Here is a 22,530-nt window from a genome sequence, read left to right as displayed (position 1 = left end):
GCTAAGACCACAACAGATTGAGCTGGGGAGTTCACGATAATTGTTGTGAAGTGACTACAAACAAATGTCTTGGAACAATTCTTTTTTGAAACTGCTTTAACTTGCATGAGGAGAGGACTGCTTTAACTGGAGCTTCATCTCTCCTTGAACAATCTGTGGTCGTGTCTACAAGTGCACCTGGAGAGGGCAATTAGACGAAAACATCAACAACTGATAGAATACTTCAACCCAATATGCTTGTACCCTAACCATAGTGCATAAACTCTGCTTTAGGGCTATGCACTGCAATCAGTTGGACTCATCCATCAGGACAGTCTTGTAAGCAGCGCAGAGATACTATATAGTAGGAGCAAACATTTTAAATGGTCTAACCTCAATATTTTGTTGGGGGAGATAGCCCCCGTTTGTTCACCACAGTACAGCAGACTTTATTGGAATGTGTACAATTCTTCATTCCGTTATTGCAGCATGACTCGTTGCAAAATGGTCTGATAAACTATTCTGAAACAAATAAATGTCTATGTTTCCATTTTATGAAAAATCAATGTATATAAAATACAGACAGACGGGTGAACTCACCAGTTGTTGTTCCTGAAGTCTGGTTAGGATAGTGTTGTGATGGCGTCTGTGATGGATACGGACCAGCTGGGTAAGGATAACTGGGGTAACTACAGAAAAAGAAACAATACTAGTTTGAGAAAATATCTCATACGTTTTGAATCTACAAGCCACTTTGGCTAACATATTTTATAAACCATATAGAGACAAAAGTCCCAAAAATGTTCTTACTATAATATTATATTTAGCCTCTAACAAAAGTAGTCTTGTAAGGTTCCCCTTTTAATACAGCTCCGCAAGCCCCCTCAGTGTAGGCATTTTAATGAACTAGTGTGTTGCATTTAGCTCCAATACCGCCCACTGCAATCCTGATATAGACATGCACATAAGTCTTGTTCTAACACTTCGCTGCTGGGGAATCTGCATCCAGAGCTTTTGAAAAAAAAAATCAAAACTGGTGTCAGGGTGGGTCCAGCCATACTATAGCATAGGATGTAATGAAAACATTTTTAAAATAAAAAAACATCCCAAATATTTTGTTGTATTTCTAAAATGGACAAACAAATTCCAGGACGCCAAGGGAGTGTTGCCTTGAATGTCAACAACACTACAACACAAAATATATGTGGATTTTTCCAATGGAAAGTAACCTGCACAGCCAATTGAGTAATAAAAGCACCAATCACTAAATCGGGACTGAATCATTGTTTACAGTGACTATATGTACCACATGTAACAACTATGTATTTTCCAATTCTCTAGCACCTTAGGCATCTCTTGGTGCTTTGAGAGGATGTCCGTTTAAACTCACTGTCAGATTTTTTGCATTATTCCCAAAACATAGCAATTTCCTCCATCCTTTGTCGTACAAAAACGTATACCCCCTCCCCACCCCCACGGATGGACCCACATCTGTATTCTATTAGTATGTGAGTATCACATGGGTATGGGTTTCTATGAGTTAGGAACGAACACAGGCAATAAACTGTGCACAGTGCATTTGTGTTTTTTTAAAGCAATTAAAGGTGAAATACCAGCCTAAAGTACTTGTCTTTTAGCCACAGGTTCCCCCCTGAGATGAGGAAAAAACCTACCCCAACTATATATTTTCAGTGTCTACACATCATAAGGATTCTATCGTTCAGTATCAGACTTCCCTCACCCTTATTGACTGGTATAGAGAATGCAGTTTGTCAGACTTCTAGCAATTTCTATCCAAAATATGGTAATTCCAGTTTCCCTTTGGCAGGACCATTTTCCTGCCAAGGCTTGACCCACATCTCTGTCCCTCTCAATTTTCTAAGGGTGTGGGTGACACACGAGTGTATATTTTTCAATAGGCTCAGAGAGCATTTCGGAAATTTCAAAAGCAACTGAAAATGAAATGCTGCTTTGGGGTGCATGTTCTTTGATAGTAGGAATCACCCCTGGGCAGGATGGAAACCTACCACAGCTATATCTTTTCCTTTCTCTACACATCATAGAATCTGAGCTGGGATCCTCACGTAAAACACTAGGGAATGTTTTTGATGGGGGGAGATTTAACAGGGGAGGTCTGAAGAATTTGGGCTGAGGGTTTGCTAGCATTGAAGGAACCCAAGACAATTTTATTGCCCAGAAGTCCCTGAAATGTCAACACGTGGGTAAAAAAAACATTTAGCACAATTCTGTCAACTTTCTGTGTGAGAAAACCTCAGACCCTCCAGAAAACATGAAACATGAAACTTTTAGGTGCTCATACGCCTCCCGATACAACGTGTATCTCAAACATATGGGTGAGCCGATTAGCCTAAACAATGACCATGTGAAGACGACGGCACACCCACATGGAGATAGACGTATTGTGAGAGGAAAGAACTGAGTGTCTGTGTCCCATCAAGGAGCCAACTCTCTTTTGATTTTGTTTTTTAGGGTCTGCATCTCACTCCGTAAAGAGACACAGAAAAGAGTGTCTGTGCCACAGAACTGTTTGTGCTCCACCAAGGAGTGAGATGCTGCTAGGATTCTTTCTTATCCTAAGAAAAAAATCTAAACTGTGCCTGGCTCTTTGCTTGTGAAGAGACATGTAGGTTATTTTTCTGACAGTGCTTCTCGTGGATAGGTGAAACTCCATTAGCGGAAGGGAGCTACCCTGAATGACGGTAGAAATGTGCCAGGAAGTGGGTATTCGAAGGGGAGGGACTAGGAACAATCTTTGTCCCTCCCCATCTAATCCCCAATTCCTGCTTCATATATTTTGCAGGTAGAGCAGGGGGGATGGTAGGATGGGGAACAGGAGGAGCTGTGCTGCTCCTCCCGCCATAGCTTTCAATTCCCTCTCTTTCCCAACCACCAGAAATAATGTATTGAGCAGAGGGTGAGGCTTGGGAGGAGAGGAAGGCAGTGATAGCGGTCTTTAGCCCGATTCTGGGAAAGTCCTGAGAGGAGGTAATTCCTCCTTGATCATCCTATATTTGTGTGACAGCACAAGTAAATTCACATGCATAGTGCACCAGCCCAGAACGGAGACAAAAAAAATGAAAGGGGAAAAAACCTGGGTGGCTGGCTAATAGCGAGCTACGTATAGCACATGTATATATCCTGGAGACACCCTGGATAACTGACCTAGTTCTCAAAGTGCATACTTAAAAGTGACAGATTTACCAACAAGTTCGAATGACGTGCAGTCATGTAGTACTGGAAGAAAGCACTGCTCGACTGTGATAAAGGATACAAAGTGCTTTCCTGAAAGAATCTCATAAAATAACGAGTGGAAATGATATACCTGTTTGAGTTGTGCTGAATGTTGACAATAATTGTAGAGGACTAAATATCCTGCACATACACTTTCTGATATAGTTGCTGAGGAGTCTCAGGCCCACGTTGGCTTCCAGGTCTTTCCATTTCTTTTGAAACATTAATAAGCTTGTGCAGTTTGCTTGTGAAAGGGCTTTGCTACTCAAGGAGGGATGAATTCTTATGATTTAGTAGCTTGCAATGTTTTGTCAGCCGTTTAACCAGTTTGTATGGTGATAAACTGGTGTTGCAGACAATATAACAACATGGTCTGAATCCAAAATGTGAATTATCTACATGTCAAATGCTATTTTGGTCCATTACCCAGACTGTAAGTGGTATAGGCCATCGCCAGGCATGTTTTTATTTTACTGAGTTTCCCTTGTCCAGGCACCAACGTTTCAAGGACAATGGTGGGCCTGAACCCTTGTTGGCCTGCTGCAGGTGCAACTGCACAAAACACACGCTTCTTGTGAATAAGGGACAAGGTGATAATCTGTGACCACTAAAGAATTTCCTTTTGACTCCATGAAATGAAAAGTGCATATCTGTGTTATGGCTCTTAAAGATTTCCCTGTGAAGGTATTAGGCTGGAACATGCATTGTCCACATTTTGCCAAATACATTTATCCTACTGAAAGGAATTCCCATTAGGCCTACATATCAGACCCTGAGCATTTCAAGCCAGCTTATCTCAGTATCATTTGCCTATTGCACACCTGGTGAAATGTTGAGCCAGCCTTACTTAAGTCATCGGTGTATTCACTGGGGCCATTCTGACAGCACTAGAATCAACTGAACCTGAATGAGTTTAGGCTTTCAGGTTCGCACACCTGCTCCTTAACAAACACAGAAGCTCCTTATATACATCCTTGATGCTTTGCAGACCATGCCGAGTCTGTCTTCTGATCCGACGTTATGAGAAAAGGGTGACATTTCCTCCCAGAAAGCTGTGAAACAGGGCATCTTAGACACTATGCCCTTGAAATCTCAACAAGCCCTTGATTCCTACAATATCTAGAACTATACCATTTGCAACGGGAGCGGAATGATCAGACAGATTCTCTGTTATAGTTCCACTTCCTCGAGTAATTGATTAATCAACTCAACTTCTAAAGGAAAATCTAAAGGGAAAATGTTTTGTGTGTGCGAAATGTGTCTAAACTGCATGAAAATACAAGTCCATGATGGCTCTTCAGCCGCTGCACAGTGGAGGCAAACTGAGAAACCATATGTGTGTGGGCTATGCAGTCATTCTATGCTCTTTGCAACGTGGTGTTAAAAATCATCAGCCCGTACCCCCAAGAGCGCAGAAAACTCCTTGAACACTCACAGCATTTTGCCATGAAGACCAGGCTGATCTGTGTTATGGAAAAATGTATTATCGATATTCAGATTCAAACCTGATGCATAGTAATATATGATAACAAATACCCCACAGGATCAGTGCCTGTGCCAGCTTTCAAGAAGCATAAGCCATGGCCAAACTGTACAAATGGCAATATTCTCTGCCATGCGTTTCAAAATCTGCTTTTGTGTGTCCAGCATCATGGTTTTCGCCTGCCTTGTATGGTAGGATAGCGCCTTCCTGGGATTTATCCTTGTATATTTGACTTTAAAATTTTAGTGCTAGAAACTCTGTTGCACACCAATAAAATAAAGTAGATGTTTCCGAATAACTGACACTGCCTCACCCACGTGAGGCTTCCTACGCTTGGATAGACTGGTCTGGACTCCAAGCAACTTGCCCATTCTTACCGAATTGAAAATAAATCATCAGATCATTTCACCAACAAAATCAACAAGCTGGTGTCTCCTCATAATGACTCCCCCAAAACAAGATACAAAAAGCAGCTAACTAAATCATGCCTATGTTATAAAATTCAGTGTTTTTTTTTTCAGTTATTTCCTGGATTTACAAAAATTATACAAATCAGTGATTATCAAAGTTTATTATTTTTTAATTCTGTACATTATAACAGGTGTGGTGTTTTTGTAGTGTTTATAAAGAAACTTGCTTTTACTTCCTCCCTCAGTCTTCGTGTCTGTTATTACTATATGTTTCCGCTTACTAACTCCCTTGTGTCTACTCTTTCATTGAATTTGCTCTTCCAAGTACCTTTTCATTATTTTTTCAACTCCCTGCCTGTCTAGTTTCCCAGTATTCAAATTCGCCTTTCTAGCAATCCAGTCCCACTCTATGTCAAGGATGTGATGAATGGAGATACCTTTGCACCCCATTAGGATTTGACTGCGGATGGCCATAAGGCCATATGAAGCTGAGCATTGTCTGAGCGGGGCGAAGCAGTAGCATCCATCACAATATAGGATGTTCCGGCAAACACAGCTGTATCTCAGGCTTTACAGTGCAGCAGCTGTGATCCAGTGTCATTTCGCTGAAAATTGTACACACTTTTACCAGAGACAGAAGGTCTTGAAAATCAAAGCATCTGACATCTGCACAGACCAGCATGCTGAGGATACAGAACACGAAACACCCTTACTTCGTAAGTCATTGCAGCACTGACTAGTCAGACTGCTTTTTGAGCTTACTCAGCAGGGAAAAAATATCTCTGAAACTTGACAGCATGCTTACAATTCAGAGGTTTACTAGGGCCTAACTCATTTCTAAAAAACGATTGCACTTCTTAAAGGTGAGAAAGGCTGCAGTGTGCCTACAAGCAGCTTATCAAGCCCAGACTGTCCAAAGCAAAAATCCAAAAGCAACATACTGCTGACGTGGTGCTTAAGCCCTCCTACAGGATAATTGTGGCCCAAAACAGTTTGCTTGCCCTTAATAAAGAATCATGCATTTTCCCCCTGTTAAATCACCAAGTCAGTGGCTACTGCTACACTTCTGCTGAACTGGGGAGATGGTGTGGTGTAACAGCCAGAGCTGTTGACTTTTAAGCTAGGGTACTGGGTTCAAGACTCGGCATTGACTCCATATCCTGTGATTCTGGGCACATGAAATTTATCTCTGTGCCTATAACAAAAACAAAAAAAAAAAGCACTCCAATACCTTTAAGTCGAGTTTCCACTACATAAAACTGCAAGAAAAAAAAAAAAAAGATGGTCCGCCCCTTTCTTCCCCCTGTCCCCTTGGTGGCTACCAGCTCCAAGGTGATTCCAGGCCTTGGCGTCCCACAGTGGACGACTCCCCAACTGCTCCAGGAACTGCCCTGGACTTCCTAGAGGCGGATATGCTGGATCCGGATGATCTCCTTCATTCTAGGTCCTCCATGTGGTTTCCCAGTGAGAAGGTAGTGCCTGTGTAGATGGGAGGCTTCACAAGCCGCTGAGCAAAAGTCAGGGCTCGCTTAATGGCGGAATGTCCCCGCCCCTTCTTGGAAGGCAAGGTCACCCTTACTCCGGAGATTGATGACCGCATTGTTACTTTTTTGACCAAGTATATTAGGGACCCTAAGAAGGACATAGATCGCTCATGGCGGTCATGCAAAGACAAGTTGTTGGATCTGACGGGGTCAATCACTAACATTTTAGACATGGCTAAAGAAGCCAACTAATGAAGTGAGCTCATATCTCCCGAAGTTTTGTCTGGATGAGCCCAGGGGGCTGTAGTGTTGTTAAGCAACGTAAATTCTGCACTGTCTGCAGCTCTCTTGATTAAGGTGGACTCAAAACTTGGGGACTTGGCAGTTGAAGTGGGGCCCTCTGCGTAAGGAAGGTTGTTTAGGGATCCCTTTATAAAGGAGTTAGGCAGGTCTGCGGCCACACTCAATTCATTGGATAAGGCGCAGGCATCTATTGAAAATATCCCCCCCCCCTAGATTTTTGCTGGGGCCGAATATGGCAGGGGGTGCTCCTTTGGCACTTAAAGCGAAGCAGCTGCCAAAGTCTCTGCAGAGATGCCCAAGGATCTGCCCAAGGGAAGGACTCTCTGTTCTTCTCAACTAAAAGTGGGTGGAAGATTGGCTCTATTTTCAGAGATTTGGGGAATGTCACTTAATATGAGTGGGTCCTTCAGACGATCCGGGGATTTCGACTGGAGGACATCCTCGTCCTCTGTTTTTTTCCCCCCAAAGCCAGACTATCCTCATAGATCCAGAGGTAACAGAACTTTTAAGGAAAGGGGCAATTGTGCCTTCAGTTCTTCTGCATTGAGGTTTTGCCAGCAATATCTTCCTAGTGGAGAAGAGGGATAGGGGTCAACGCCCGGTGCTCAACCTCAGAGAGGTAAAATATTGGCTAGACCATCACCATTTCAATATGGTGTGGATCCATCTTATGAGGGATATTATTTGTCTGGGGGTTGGCTAGCTTGATGGATCTCAAGGATGCAATCTGACAGCCCACAATCTTCCTGCCTCATCGCAGGTTTCTGTAGATTATTTGGTGTCGACAAGTCTTTACGTTCCAAACCCTTCCCTTGGGCCTGTCATCTGCCCCCTGGTGTTTAAACCAAGGTGCTCAAGCCAGTAGTGGAATTTCTCAGCTTCAGTGGCATTTGCTTGATCCCGACGATTTACTGTTGATGTATCAGTGCCCGTGTATGCTGTTAGCCCAGCTACAGTTGACAGTGGACTTACTGAAACGTCTTGGATTTGTGATAGACTAAGAAATCCCTGCTGGTCCCGCACACCAAACAACCTTTTTAGGTCGAGCATTCAAGACCTCTTGTATATACTTTAGTATATACTTCTATACTTCTTTGTGGGCTCTCTGCTTTTTTCACTGGTTTGTTTCAGTGTCCTTAAAAAACCTTGCTTGCTAGTGGTCAACCCTTGCTCTTTATCCCACCTTTTCTACAGTTGTACACTCCCCTGGAGCATGGACCCCAGTACGTGTACCCTTCCACTTGCACCATAATGTAGCATTAGGGACTACTTTTTTCTTAGGCTAATAGCATTTGACCAAAGAGCTGGATATTTTCAGTGGCTCCAGCCTGTTTCTGTTAACAGGGCTCTAAATCATGTTCTTCTCTGGTTACCTGTGCTGTTCATTCAAACACCAAGGTCAAATGTTAGAGGCTGTTTTATGAGGGCGCCTGTTTCCACCCCCTGCCAACGCAATGCAAAGACAATTATGAGGACAACTGTTTACATAGATTTTTTTACGCGCTGCCGATGCGTAGAGAAAATCGCTACTGTTGCAATATTTAATGTATATTCCCCCAATTTAAAATAGCCGCCGCACGTCATGCACGATGACGTCATGAACGTCATGACGAGGCTGTTTCTTATCAAGCTTTGCCAATGCTTGTTTTCATTCGGAAACTGCACTTCAGAGGAGTCTCTTCGTGTTTGACTAGTTGGTATTGTGATCTATACAGCAGAAACTAAATTCTTCAGTACCATGTTCAAAGATGGCCGAAGCACTTTGCTTTGAAAAAAGACAATTTCAGAGTCTACTTTCCGTTTATACAACTCAGGCGTCACTGCTCTTGGGGCTGGTTTCCATAGGTCCGTGCTGTGAATTCCAGAACTGGTTGGAAGATTTCAGGAGTTTGTATTGAAGTTTGCCTCATTTGGCTTCCCACCCTAGCTGTTCCATATCATAAACTGCTGAGGCCCCAGGCTGCCAACATGGCCTTTACCCTGTACTCTCTCATCCAAGCGGCTCTGTTGTGCGCGAACCCCATCGCTGTGCTGCACGAGGAGCGCTTCCTCAGCAGGAGTGAGTGGGAGGGAGGGAGGGAAAGGTAGTGGGGAGAGGGTCAAAAGGCACTGCTCGAGGCAAGCCCTAGGGTGGCCTGTAGGCTATAGGTCTCGGGGCACCTTGGTAGGGTAGGAACTAGTGCCAGCTGTGCTAGATGCGAGACAAAAGTGTCGTCAGCGGACCTCCAGCCTCCTCCTCGTGTCTTTGAGTTTTGAGATGGGCTTAAATCATCTGAATGTCCCTTGTAATAAGGCTATGTTATTCCAAGTGGTGGTACTTTGTGCAGAATACACTGACAGTTCATGCCCCAGTTGGGAATTTCATGATTGATGGTGTGTTGAAATGAAGAATTAGTCTTAACCTTAATTGTTTCAATGTTAGCTTGCTGAAGTGAGGGTTCAGACCGTCAAGAAAATAAGACTGCATGTACCGAACTCCTTTGTGTTGTTACTTGGTTGAAGGTGCCTCTTGTGACATAGGGTAGGCTGACAGCGCCATACGGTTCCTTAGGTCTGGCATGACACTGCGGCCATCTGCTCACATATTGTTACACGCTCTATTTAGATGAAGCACTCCCCTGCCTCATGCTATTGCCGTTTAATTCTACTGTTGGAATGCATGAGGGACTGTTTAACATTTGAAAAGAACAATCCTTGATCATTCTTTTTGTCACACTCAGATCCTCCAATATCTATTCTTTACAGAGTAGCGTGCTTTTTGCTACTTTTTACTTAGTTTCGGCAAAGCCTGTAAAGGGTACGATTTAATGTGATAAACATAATTTGTGCGTACAACACAAGTAAAGAGCATATGTGAATGGATATTAAGTGCAGGCACGTTGCTTTGTCAATACGTGTATTTGATTGGCATTAGAATGACCAATATTTTAGGAGGATAAAGGAAAAAACATTAACTCTTCTGTCTAAGGAATAGGCAGCACTTCAGAAATTCAAGTTAGGGAAAGTCCTTAGGAACGAGGAGAAGGTAATTTTTACACTGTGCATAGGTCACATTGAGTTGCTACATAAAACATTAAACTCCCATAGGTTTCGTTCTCCAACTAATAACATGACTGAAAAACGTTTGTAAGCGATTGATATGAATAAGGAAAAATCAAAAGGCAAATGAAGTTTTAGAAACTCCCTTAGTTAATGCAATAATATTAATGGCGTGCAATTCTCAATGTCAGAAGTTGAATTTAAGCAGGAAATTACAAAAAAAATCTAAACTACTATTATTATATATAATAATAATAATAATAATAATAATAATAATAATAAAAAATCCCTTTTCTCATGCTGTACTATTCTGCTACTCTTCTCAGCGCACCTTCTATGTTTGTATTTTAGTGTCCCTCTTTAGTCCTGTGAAGAAACATCAAAAAATGTTTCACAAGTACTGTTTCTCCGCTTTACTATTTGGATCGAGTCATAGCCAGAAACAAATTGCTAACGTTTCTGAGCTGTTGAATACTTTATATTTGAATCGAGAGGGAACAATGCTTGAATGATAACTAGTCACAGAAACATAGAGGCATCACAATCCAAGTCCTATGCACTCTCTTACTGATTAAAGTGCTGCACTAAGTACAAAGGCCCCCAATTGTGAATTTGAACACACAATTTAAGGAAGAGGCCCTTTGTCGAAAGACCTTTTATTTAAACATTCCCATTGTCATTTTCCTTTACCATGATGCGGTATTCTGTACTTGTGGTAATGGGGGCCTAACTGATATTTCCCCATCCCAGATTGTGCCAATTTCTTTCCTATAGCAAGGAATAACCAGGCCAATCCTTTAGAGGCTTGTAAGGGTCAGCGTCTGACAGCAGCTCAAAGTAGTAAGCTGAAGGCTGTGTTCGAGTAATTTTTCATAATACAAACAGCCCCTGGACTGCGAGGACCAAAAACACGACAATGAGGAAAGTGCTTTTGTGAAGTCAACTGACTGGAAACTAATGAATATTCTAAAGTGTTTTGATAAAGACCAAGAGAACTGCAGCATAGTGCTGATAAAATAAAACATTTGAACTGTGTTCAAGATTAATAAGTAGTACAGGAAAAATCTAAATTTGGGCCACAGAGACCCAACCTGGTTATGGGGTTTGCAGATTTTTCTGAGAGTCCAACCACAGAGACATAATCGGGCAGCAGGAGATTTTTCCTTGACTTCATGGGGCAAGGCAGCCTCCAGCGCAACCTTTGTTCCAAAGTAGACTTGACGTTGTCATGGTGAGGCACAATCACCAAAGACAGCATTTACCCGTGTGATTTGGAGAATTATGAGAAAGACCATCATAGACAACTTTCACCTTCCTTAGGGTTACCTCTGCAAACGACTGATATAAGACTATGCTAGTGTTCATGAAACAGTAATATTTTCTGTTTCACATACTGGAGATCAAACTCTTTTTTCTCCATAACAGCAAGGCCAGCCGAGTTAAGGATATGGCGAACTTTAGATATAGTGATTTCCAATTCAAAAGTGGTAAGTTGGGACCAATATCCGTATTGACGCAAGCATTTGGTTGTTTAACACAACTAATGTAACATCAAAACTATCTCACAATGACAGCAGTTCCAATTTCGAAAGCTACAACTGTCTTTTTCTCTGCTCCGAGCTCCAATTTTTACAAATTATTTTTCAAGAGCGAGGGTGAAGAGGTGAGCAATAAAGCAGAGTGGTGTTTTAATTAATAAATATTTTAGAAGCTTTTGGGGAAAACCTAAACAAATCAAAAAACCCTACAGGGATAGACACCGTTTATTCTCTGTACATGTCACAATAATTTAGTGGTGATCCAAACATTTTAACCCATTGCAAAGCTAAAGCATAAAAATAATTTTGCATAACAATCAAGAACATAAAAAGACTGGAAGCAGACAATTAATGTCACTCTGACATAATGCACTGGACTGTGACATTTTTCACTCGATCTGTCAAGTAATCGAGTACCTTTCTCATAACTTGGCAAATTACTAGGACTAAGGGCACATCTAACCCTGAATGATAGTTGTCAGACATCTATCCTGGAAGTATCTGTAAACACCGTGAACTTTAGTCTGAAACGGTATGCCACATTCCTCATTAGTGTTCCTAAATCCATATTACTCACAGAACAGAATGCTTTGGACCTATGAGAAATATTCAGACCTTAAGTAATAGGTTCCCAGTATGAGGAAGTGGACATCAGCCCAGTGCACATTTCTCCGCATCAGAACAAAAGGTCCAGCTGTACCAGGCTTATAAAGGCAAGAACGGGCTGCACGCAAATTCTTGACACACAGATTTGGGAGTGAAATTTCCAGGTACTGGATATGTGAAAACCCGATGGCTGTAGCAACTGGAGGGTAAATGCGGCACAAGGAGGAAATATTTATGATGTTTAACAGAAGGCATGTCAGAAGGCACCGTTGACCAATTAAATGATTTTGCGCGATGATATGGCTAATAAACTACAGATATTCACATTACCTTGGATTGGCCACATGGCTTGTCGGGTAAGGAGGAATTCCAGCTGGCATACCGGGCATGTAAGAAGCTGAAAAAAAAATATATGTTTTAAAGTATTTCCTCTGCACATTTTTCACACATTTACATAAACAATTAAATCAGATAAACATTACAAACATAAAGTGTATTTTTTGGCTATTCATAGTGAAGATCATAGGAAACTCAACACTGTGCCACTCTTGCACACTGGGCAGCACAAAGGTAGCCTAGAAAGTAAACACTCAAAAAAAAGTAGACCTGGAAGTAGAACTGGAGAAAAGGCGGGAAGTGGTAGGTGAATTCACTTGAGTTCTACCCTAATAATTCCAGTCCTAAAAGACCCTTAAATATAGCACAGGGAGGAAAACCGTACTCAGTCACAAATTTGAGTAACATGGGGAAAAACATGGCAGAACTTTCACACTTTCTGTCCTGTGACCAATATGAACTAACCTTTGTAGTGTGGAAATGCATGATAGCACGATATGTGCTATTAGTTGTGGACTGTTGAAAGCTAGCAGATATTTTGCATTCCCAGGGCATTTCAGGTAGGGAAACCTTATGCAATAAACAAATATGATCACTCAATGGAAACACTTAAACCCTTCTTTCCACACCCTTATGGTGCTAGGTTTCCGTGACTGTAAAGCTTCCTTGGGACAGACACTGAACATCCCAGCTGTTCAAACAAAGCAAACAGAGTTCTGCAATTTGGAACATCCCACAAGATCCCGAGGTGGTATCGGTGTTCCCACCTTCACAGCAGTCTCCTCCATTACTGAGAAGTAGACGAAGAAAAAAAGTGAACAGAGAGCTTAGGAGTGAAACATGGAACCAGTAGAGGTTTTCACAAGCTAATGGCTTACCATGTGAGTACAAAAGTAGTGCAGATGAAACATGTAAAGGCTGAATCTACTGATGACGGTCAATAGGTCTAACTTGCTCCCAGGAAGAGAAACGCAGAGCTCTTCTTTGGCAAACAAGGACATGGGAGGACCATCCTGCTACTGCCCGACACCTAATCTATCTCTTGCAATATACAGTTCTTCCAGTTTTCAACCAGGCCAAAAGGAACCAGCCAGTAGTTTAGTTTTAGCCAATAGAAGGCTGTTTGGAGGAAGGGTGCTGTTAACGCGAGAATCTACAGACCAAGAACAAACTAATCCCCACAAAGGTACCCATAACCAAGCCAACGTCTGGTTTATCTTATTGTCAGTCTGTGGGTAAATGTCACTGTGCAGTGACTAGAGAGGGAGGAGGATAAGGCACACCGGGCATCTCAGTCTTAAGAAGACAAACATCTGGGTAAATTGTGCATCCCTTTGAATCTGTGCTGATCAAGTGTAATGTCTGTAGAATTGTCGGTTAGTGCCTGACGATATCACTAAAGCTGCATTAGCTTGTGTGTACATGAACAAAGGACAGAGGTTCAATCTTGCATGTGGGACAGGTCAGATGCCGCATGTAGCCTATCTGATAATAATGACCTTAGCTATCTCTCAGCTAAAATTAGTCTTGCATATCTTACAAAGAGTTGGTCTGCAGAATGCAGAGGCTTGGTTTATTTTATTGAAAATGTACGGCATGCCTCAGAGAATGTGCGATCTCTGCTCATCCGAGAGAGCATGCAGGCAAGGAGGGAAATGGAGAGGGGCAGAGGAATTTCCTTGTTCAGGTTAAACTCAGTCAACAAGTATGCAACAAAAGTTGGATGTGTTCTCAAAACCATATTATCTTGAAAGGGTACAGTTCAGAGACATATAGGCACTTAAGTTGACAAAGTAACTGGCTCAAATTACGTGATTAGGAAGACTTCCAAGACAAAACCTTCAAATTTCAGGAAACCATGGGCTAAAAAAAAAAAAAACTGTGCTTTATTTTGACCAGATGTAGGCTCAGATCGCAAGGCACGAGAAAGGGCTTGCAAATGACCAGAATATGGATGCAGTGGGCCTACTCGTTTCTATTCTACAACCTCACTGGCAGTGAAGGATTTCTTTGTTTTTTGATGTTGGCCAATATTTCAGCCAAGCAGATATTGAAGGTGCTCTCCTGGATGTCTGATTTGACAAACTGTCTGCAAAATGATAAAACCTTGCCTATCAAGCTGGTTGATATTCTTTTGCAAACCCAATATTTGAAATCCTGGTGGGAATCACGACAGCCAAGTTTTCTGAAAAGAGACTCATTTCTCAAGAACCATGTGCTGAAGATGAGCAACAACAGAGAGGGATGGGCGCTTCTTCCATGGAGAAAAGGACCCTTTACTGGGATAGATGGTGTACCCCTAAAAAAGATGTAGCTAGCTCTACAAACTAACGTGGCCAAACTGCGACTATCAGAATACCAATGCATCCTGGAATAACTATTTTCTGGACAACAATCATAAACAATGGTATAGGAGTAAAGGCATACATGAACTTCCCTCACCAACTGGAAATCAGGCTGTCCCTTCCCTATACAGTAGGTTACACCCACATCTCGAGTTCTGGCAGAGGGGGAAGCTTGCATTTAAAGGTAAACGATGATAATGGTACTCTCTCTAAAAAAATAAAATAAAATAAAAAATGCAGCCAATTTGTAACTGCCTTTTGGGTCAGAAATATTAATTTATCTTCAGTGCCTGAAGGAGTGCAACTGATCTGTCCCACCAAACACTGATGACAGAGGTCCTTATCACAACTGCCCATGTTTCTCTCTCACCCAGTTTCTGAGTCAGTGGTGATCATAATTTGGGCTGCTGTAGGCAAAAGGGGACCCCCTTATCTTAAGACTGAAAGAAAAGATCCATCAACAAATTGCCACCAATAGGCTAAGTACAGCTTCAAGGAGTATATGTTGAGTTTTGTATGGGGGAGAATGGCCTCACAACTAAATGCCTGAAGTCCAAGTAGTTTCTCATCAGTAACTGTCAAGCCACTCAGCATTTTCTTTCAGTAATTGACCACTGTTTGAGAGAAGGTATTGTAAGACCAGAATCCAGATAGTTATAAATACCTGCATTTCCTTTGATGGTATCAAGGAGAATTTTGGGTACAGCACTGAGAACTCAATATGGAATAGATTCCGAGGGTGAGTACCAGCCTGCCTCTTTATCAAACTGTGATAAGGCAATCATCTAGACTGGGATAGAGGGCACTGCTATCAGAGACAAAAGGAAAGTAGCTACTTGGGCCAGCACCTTAGGGAAGACCACGGTGCCAGTATTAAGGATGGAAGCCTCCACTGTTACAGCTTGTCTGCCTCAATGAAGCACAGGCACACTTGTGTTTTATGCAAGATGGGTACTTGGGTGTAAGCACTGTGCAGTTTCAGTGAACAAAAGCAGTTCTTGCTTTGGACAGGGGAGCCGTTTTGCTCATTAGTGGGGATATGGGCCCCATTACTATAGCAAAAGGAAAACTTTCAACCAAGGGAGTGGCGCAAGACTCCATAAACAAAGTGGAGCAGGACCACTGAACCCATATTGTTCTCTAACCCCTAGGTTTGGGGGACCTACTTGGCCATCAGAATTTTATTTCCATAGATCTGCAAGCTTCTCCTTTTACATTGGGCCTGAGAATGTGTATGCAGCCGACGTAGGCTTGGAACGAAAGGTGGCCCAGGTCTTGAAAGTCTGAAAGACCTTTCCCAGCTGCAGATAACGCAGTGCTAGGGCCAGTATCGCTCGGCTGGCACGCAGCAATTAGACTGTGCTACTACCAGTCTTGTAACACTGGTGGACCTTGTCATTGTGTCATGGTATGTGCATTTGTATAGCACGCTATCCCTCTGAGGGTATCCCTGCCCTGATGCAGGAGCAATCTGGGTCCTAACTGAAGGCAGGCCCAGTTGAAGACCTTCAGCTCTTGCAGAATTTAAGAACTGACAAGGTGGCTTAGATGTGCAGGGGAAGACTGTTACAGGTATTTAGGGGCTAGGTAGGAAAAGACATGACCTTTGGATCTGGTTCTGAATATGCGTGGGATATTTGCAAGTAAAAGTCTGTCTAAGTGGAGGTGTTTGGTGGGTTTGTGGAAGTTAATACGGTTGTTGAGGTATGCTGGGTCCGTTTTGTGTAGTGCTTTGAAATTGTTGTGTGAGGAGTTTGAACAAAGCTTGTTTGTGTATGGGAAGCCAGTGGAGCTCCCCGAGAAGCTGGGTGATGTGTGTATGGGGCATGGTAGGCTAAGTGTGAGCCTGACTGCTGTGTTCTGTATGTGGTCTGTAGTCATTCGGTCAGTTGCATATTGATTTCAGCACAGAGGGCATTCCCGTAGTCCAGTTAGTTGATAAGAGCTTGGGTGAGGGGTCTGAGGGTGCTCATGGGGAGTCATTTGAAGACCTCTGTCAGCATCTTCATGGTGTGAAAGCATGAGGTGGCACTTATTTGAGCAGTTATAGAGATTTATTGATAATTATCCTGAGGTTTTTGTAGTGGGTCTGAGTTCCACCAGCCACCTGATTGAGTGCCACAGCAAAGAGTATCTGCTGAAGGTCACAACTTCTGTCTTGTCGGTGTTCAGCTTAAGGCAGTAATTTTTCATCTACTGAGTGATTTTGGTCATGCAGGTTCAGAACGTGGGTAGAGTGGTAAGTGTTTTGTCAGAAGTAAAGTCTGTGTCGTCAGCATAGGATAAGAGGTTGATTAATTGAGCTTAAATGATGCTGGTGAGCGTGGTCATGTACGTGTTGAAGAGCATCAGGCTGAGTGATGAACCTTGAGATACTCCACAGATGAGGTAGTGGACGTCTGAGCAGGAGGGTGCACCTCCGGAAGGAGCATATCCATCAGAGGGCTGGTCCTTGGATGCTAGCTTTCTGCAGTAACTGGACGAGGACGGTATGGGAGACTGTTGTAGGATGAGGAAAGGAGGATAAGGGCTGTAGTGTCTCCTTTGTCCATGATCAGACGGATGCAGTCTGTTGCACCGATGAGGGCTACTTCTGTGTTGTTGTTCGGCCTTTATCTGGTATAAGTAGTGTTGAGGAGCTGGTTTTCGATGAGGTGGGGGGGGGGGGCTAGACGCTTGATAATCAGTTTTTCTAGGACTTCTCTCAAGTAGGGTAGCAGTGAGATGGGTCAGTAGTTTGGTAGCGTTGTCAAGTCTGCATATGGCATCTTGAGAAAGAGGAGAACTCTGGCATGCTTCCAGGCATTTGGGCAGGTAGCAGTGATCGTGGTGCGCACTCAGATGATGGGCTCCAGTCCCTTGATGAAGACATGCCAGGCACACAAGCCTGAGGGAGCTCCAGAATGGGTGGACTGCATGGTGGTTGTGGTTTCTTGCATAGTGACGGCAGGCCATGCGGTCAGTGTGGTGTTGGTCGAGATGGGAAGGAAAGCTGTGAGGGCAGAGAGGTCGGGTTGGGGTTCAAAATGGTCATAGATGCTGGTTATCACGTTGCAGAAAAAGAGGGGTAGATTGGTGCAAATGTCCTGTGAGGGGGTGATACAGCTGGAGCTGGCTGCAGCGAAAGGTGAAATCTTTCACAATGGCGAAGATCTCTTTGGTGCTGTTGGTGCTATGCTATCATCATATTAATGTACACACATCATCTTCCCCCTTTAAAAACTTAACAAATGAAAACAAAAAGGTATAGCAAAACATAAGAAAAATAAATAAAAATAATACAATTCAAAATCTTTGAACATACTAATACAATTTGAAATCTCTGAATTTGCTAACACAAAACTTTGAATCTGCTGGGAACCTTCACTTGTCGTACACACATGGGTCTCGCACTTAGACACGAATTGCTTTGCACCATATTCTCTGTTTGAATACCTGTAATACCCCCACTAAATAAATTCCGATTATTGAGATGTGACGAACTGTTATTGTCGTTACACTTGACAGTCTGACAGACATTTGTAGAGAGCATAGAATCTTCTGGTTGCGCTACTTTACAAAACTTCTGATAAATATGAGCTTGCAATTTGTGCTCTCACAGGAGAAATAAATGTTGTTCCCTCTTTAATAATCAGTTGGGTTTTTTAATTAAAAGCTTAATCATTAGACTTCTATCTTAGTTTCACGTACATTATTTTTCTTATTATAATATTTGTTTTGTTTAAGTTGTTTGACCAGGACATTCCTCTTAATAGCTGCATGATCTATAGCATTGTCAGAGATACCAGTGGCTAATCCTAACCACTGAGGAACAAGTTTGGTTCTAGGTTCTCTACCTCACAGAATTCTGAAAGGAGAGACATTTGTAGTAGAATGAGGTGTTGTTATGTATGCCAAAATGTTTTCTTTTAGAAAATTCTCTACATCAGTATTTAATTAAATTGCTGTTTGAATACCTTCCTTAAGAATATGATTGACTCGCGCCACGAAGCCATTAGAAGAAGGACTATAGAGAGCAACTTGCAGACGTGAAACATCTAAATCTGTCAAGAATGTGGTAATTTCTTTTGACACAAAATGCATTCCATTGTCTGTAACAATGTAACGTGGAGAACCTTCAATCAGAAATATATATATATATTTTTTAAAGTCTATAGCTGACTTTGTACTGGGTGATTCAACAAAATCATAGTAGATCCACTTAAAAAAGTAATCTACTAGAACAATCAGGTAACGTTGTTGTTTGGGGAAAAATAAGAAAAGGACCAGAGTAATCTAAAGCCACTTCTACCCAAGGAGGCTGAGGCATTTCTACAGGAAACAAAGGTTTGTGTGTAGTTTTCCAATGTTTGTTTGCACAATGCACGAAGGACAATGTTCAATAAATTGAGAAACTGCTCTGTCCATACCTGGCCACCAAAAATGTTGCTTAAGTTTCTTAACAGTGGGGGTGTGGCTTGGCCATCCAGTAAGATGGCCACCACTTCTTGAGGCTCTGCTCGCGGGAGCATAAAACCGCAATTTATTTGCACGGATCGGAACTCCCAAGCGCCGTATCGGCGGCCGATCAGGCGACAGACAGCATTTGCAGGCGGGCCGCGAGCCGAGTGGGCCAGCCGGGGGATAGCGGGTGCCAGGAGGCTCGCTCTGCGGCTCGGGCTGAGACACGGCCTGTCAGGCCCTTGAGGAGGGAAGCTGCGCCTGTCGCCGGCTGGCAGAGGTGAGGAGCGCGGCTGATGCTGCTGCCGCCCGCCGTGCCCACCGGGCTTAGAGAAACATGAGCCCTGGCCTGGAGGCGGACCACATGACCGCGAACTAGGCCGTGCGGCCCCGTGTGGCTTGAGGAGGAGAAGCGGGTTCCGGCTCGGGCCTGCGGCAGTTAAGAGCAATAGCGGGGAGATGGATGGCAAACTGGGCATTGCGACCTGAGATACCCAAGAGAGGAGGAATGGGAGCAGGCTCAGACCTGCGTTGGTGAGGTGCAACATTGGGGTGACGGCTTACTGATCCTTGAGGCCTGATGAGGCCTAAGAAGGAGGAGCGAATCCCGACTCGGGCCCCCAGTGGTGCAGTGATACATCGAGGTAACGGCTGACTGAGCCTTGCGGCCCAGAGAAGCCTAAGGAGAAGGAACGGGTGCTGGCTCGGACCCGCGGCGATGCAGTGAAGCAATGGGGTGAAGGCTAACTGGGCCCTGCAGACCGGAGGGCCTCAGGAAGAGGTGCTGGTCCCGGCTCGGGACCGCAGCGGTGACGTGCAGCATTCTGGCTGCGGCCGATCCCTCCCGCCCTCCAGAAAACGGTGGTAAGGCGGCCTGGTGTGGCCGGTGAGGTTGCTGGTGCCCCGGCTGCGGTTGAAAAGGTGTGCAGACCCTGACCGAGGGCTCTAAGGAGACGGGGCGGCCCGGTGAGTGAACCGGCCCTACCAGACCACATATTGGGTGATTAAATAAAAACTTACCCTGACCCGCAGGAACGGGCCTGGCGACTGCCCTGAGCATTGACCTGGAGCAACAGCCTGGGGGACGTGGGCCTCCGGCTGGCCTGGACTGGTGGTCGTGGGATCAGTTGGCAGCCCTGCCGGACTGTGACTGGAGTTGCCTTGCAATGTGATGACAATGGAGGAAAGCGTGGGACCACCGGCGGGGGCCTCGCCCGTACACGATGGGGGAAATCCGACCCAAAACAGGCAAAACTGGCCCTCAAGGGCAAAAAAAAAAAGAGCAGTCAAACCGGGCATGTTATGGAAGCGCAACTGCTGGAGGAAGACCTTCAATTGCCCTCCATTAAAGCAATGTTCATGGACCTAAAAACAGCCTGGCGACTATAGATACCAAGCTGGACCACTTGACCGATCACTCGGACCGCATGAAAGACAGGGTGGATGATCATGATGCTCGTTTGGACCAGGCTGAGGCAAGAGTGTTGGATCAGGAGGATGGGTACATCCGAGAGAGTGAACGGTTACTTCAAATGGATAAGGTGTTGGAAGTGATCCGTTCTAAAAAAGAGGACCTCGGAGCCAGGTCTAAGCATAACAACATACGCATCCTAGGTCTTCCTGAATCGACATCCATCGGACGCATGGAAGACTATGTTGAGGAGATGCTCAAATCGATCTTTCCCGGAGAACTCTCCCCTGTGCTGGTGGTAGAACATGCACATAGATCACTGGGGGCGAAGCTGCCGGCGGGAGCCCCAGCGAGACCCATCATCGCTCGTCTACTCAATTACAGAGACACCGTCCTAAGTCTGGCTCGGGCCGCTGCTCGCTCATCTATAACAACAATTAACTTAGCCTCTTCCCGGACTACACCCCTGGAGTGCAGACGGCCTGCCGAACTTTTATTCCAATTAAACGAACCTTGAGCCACACAGAGGCCAAATGTTCACTTATCTACCCACCAAAGCTGTGTATACAGCACAATGAGAAATTACACTTTTTCTCAGACCTGAAACTAGCTGAAAAATGTGCTAAAGGTATTCCCAAAAAGCCGACCCCTGTGCTATCGCCAGAAGTAGAAGAAGACAACAATCACACCAGTGACAATGACTGAAATGAGATCTACAGGAGGGGGACTGCAGTAAATTCAGATAATGCCAGAGACCTGTGTGAGCGAGGATGAATGGCGCTTCGGTGATGTCTGAACCGCCGAGTAGAAGCCTTCTAGACAGCTCTTACCCACCCTCACACTCTGGGTGGAAAAACTGTTGGCCAAGCCAGTGCCCCGCTGGATGAGTCCTTATTATGCTAATGTTGTTTTTGTGATGGGATCTGGTTATGTGTGGAGGGAGATGGGGAGGCCGGGGCCATTTTCGGGGTCTGAGTGGGTGGTATATGTACTGATTGTTCAATGGTTTGACGTTTTGCCCTTCTCTCTCTTCCCTCCTGTCATCCCCTTGATGCAGCTGCTTTCTTTAAGCGAGGTGGGGGGGGAGGGGTCTGATACTTCAGCATAGCTTAGAGCACTGGTTCAGAAAACTGCGACTCCAGTTAATTGTCTGACATGGATTGTTTGGGGGCTGAATGATGGGCATACAATGAGACTGCTTTTCGCTTACATGCAGCGCCAGGTGATCGACATTTTTATGCTATAGGAGACGCACTTGACTAAGGCCACGATATCTAGGGTGCGAGCTGGCTGGATCAGTGGGAGTCATGTGGCGGTGTATTTGAATTACTCCCAGGGGGTAGCAATTTTGCTTAGAAAGGGCTTACAGTGGCGCACCAAAAAAGTGCTCACGGACACACAGGTCCACTCTGTTATGATACGGGGAACCCTACAGGATAATCCTGTTTGCCTAGTATCTGTGTACGAACCCAAAGTCTTCAGGGAAGTATGGCCCAAGATTAACTCGTTAGGACCTGGGTCACTGCTATTGGGAGGAGACTTCGATATGGTGTTGGACTTTGAGGCAGATAGAGAGAGCCAAGCCAGACCGCAACATGTGGCGGCCTGGAGGGCTCTCTCCCTCATCATGGCCGAGGGCGCACTGGTGGACCTGTGGAGAGCTAAAGATGGAGCGCAGAGGGAAGGTACATGCGTTAATTCTGTACATTGTTAAATGACTTGGCACCAGAGATGTCGAGCTCTGGACGGAGTCAATTAAACATATGCCCCGTACTTTATCGGACTACTCGCCAGTTATGCCAGTACTGGAGATCCCAGGTGGCCCCGACGTGCATTTTCCTGGAGGTTGCCCCACGGAGCATTAAGAGATCGGGTCTTTCAGGAGGAGATCTGCGCTGCTATAG

At 44.2% G+C, this 22,530-nt stretch overlaps 1 protein-coding gene across 1 annotated transcript in view; it reads right to left on the bottom strand.

The window, feature by feature from the left end:
• Nucleotides 1–22,530, bottom strand: part of TSG101 (tumor susceptibility 101) — a 175,036-nt gene that overhangs the window by 49,022 nt on the left and 103,484 nt on the right. Inside the window, exons 6-7 of the mRNA XM_069223750.1 lie at nucleotides 12,425–12,491; nucleotides 580–668 (exon numbers count right to left, since the gene is read on the bottom strand). Of these exons, the coding sequence (XP_069079851.1) occupies nucleotides 580–668; nucleotides 12,425–12,491 (156 nt within the window). The remainder of the gene's footprint in view (nucleotides 1–579; nucleotides 669–12,424; nucleotides 12,492–22,530) is intronic.

Source organism: Pleurodeles waltl, chromosome 3_1 (genome assembly GCF_031143425.1).
Source record: "Pleurodeles waltl isolate 20211129_DDA chromosome 3_1, aPleWal1.hap1.20221129, whole genome shotgun sequence".
Lineage (NCBI taxonomy): Eukaryota > Metazoa > Chordata > Amphibia > Caudata > Salamandridae > Pleurodeles > Pleurodeles waltl.
Note: the sequence above shows the minus strand (reverse complement) of the source record. Positions and strands in the feature narration are given on the sequence as shown.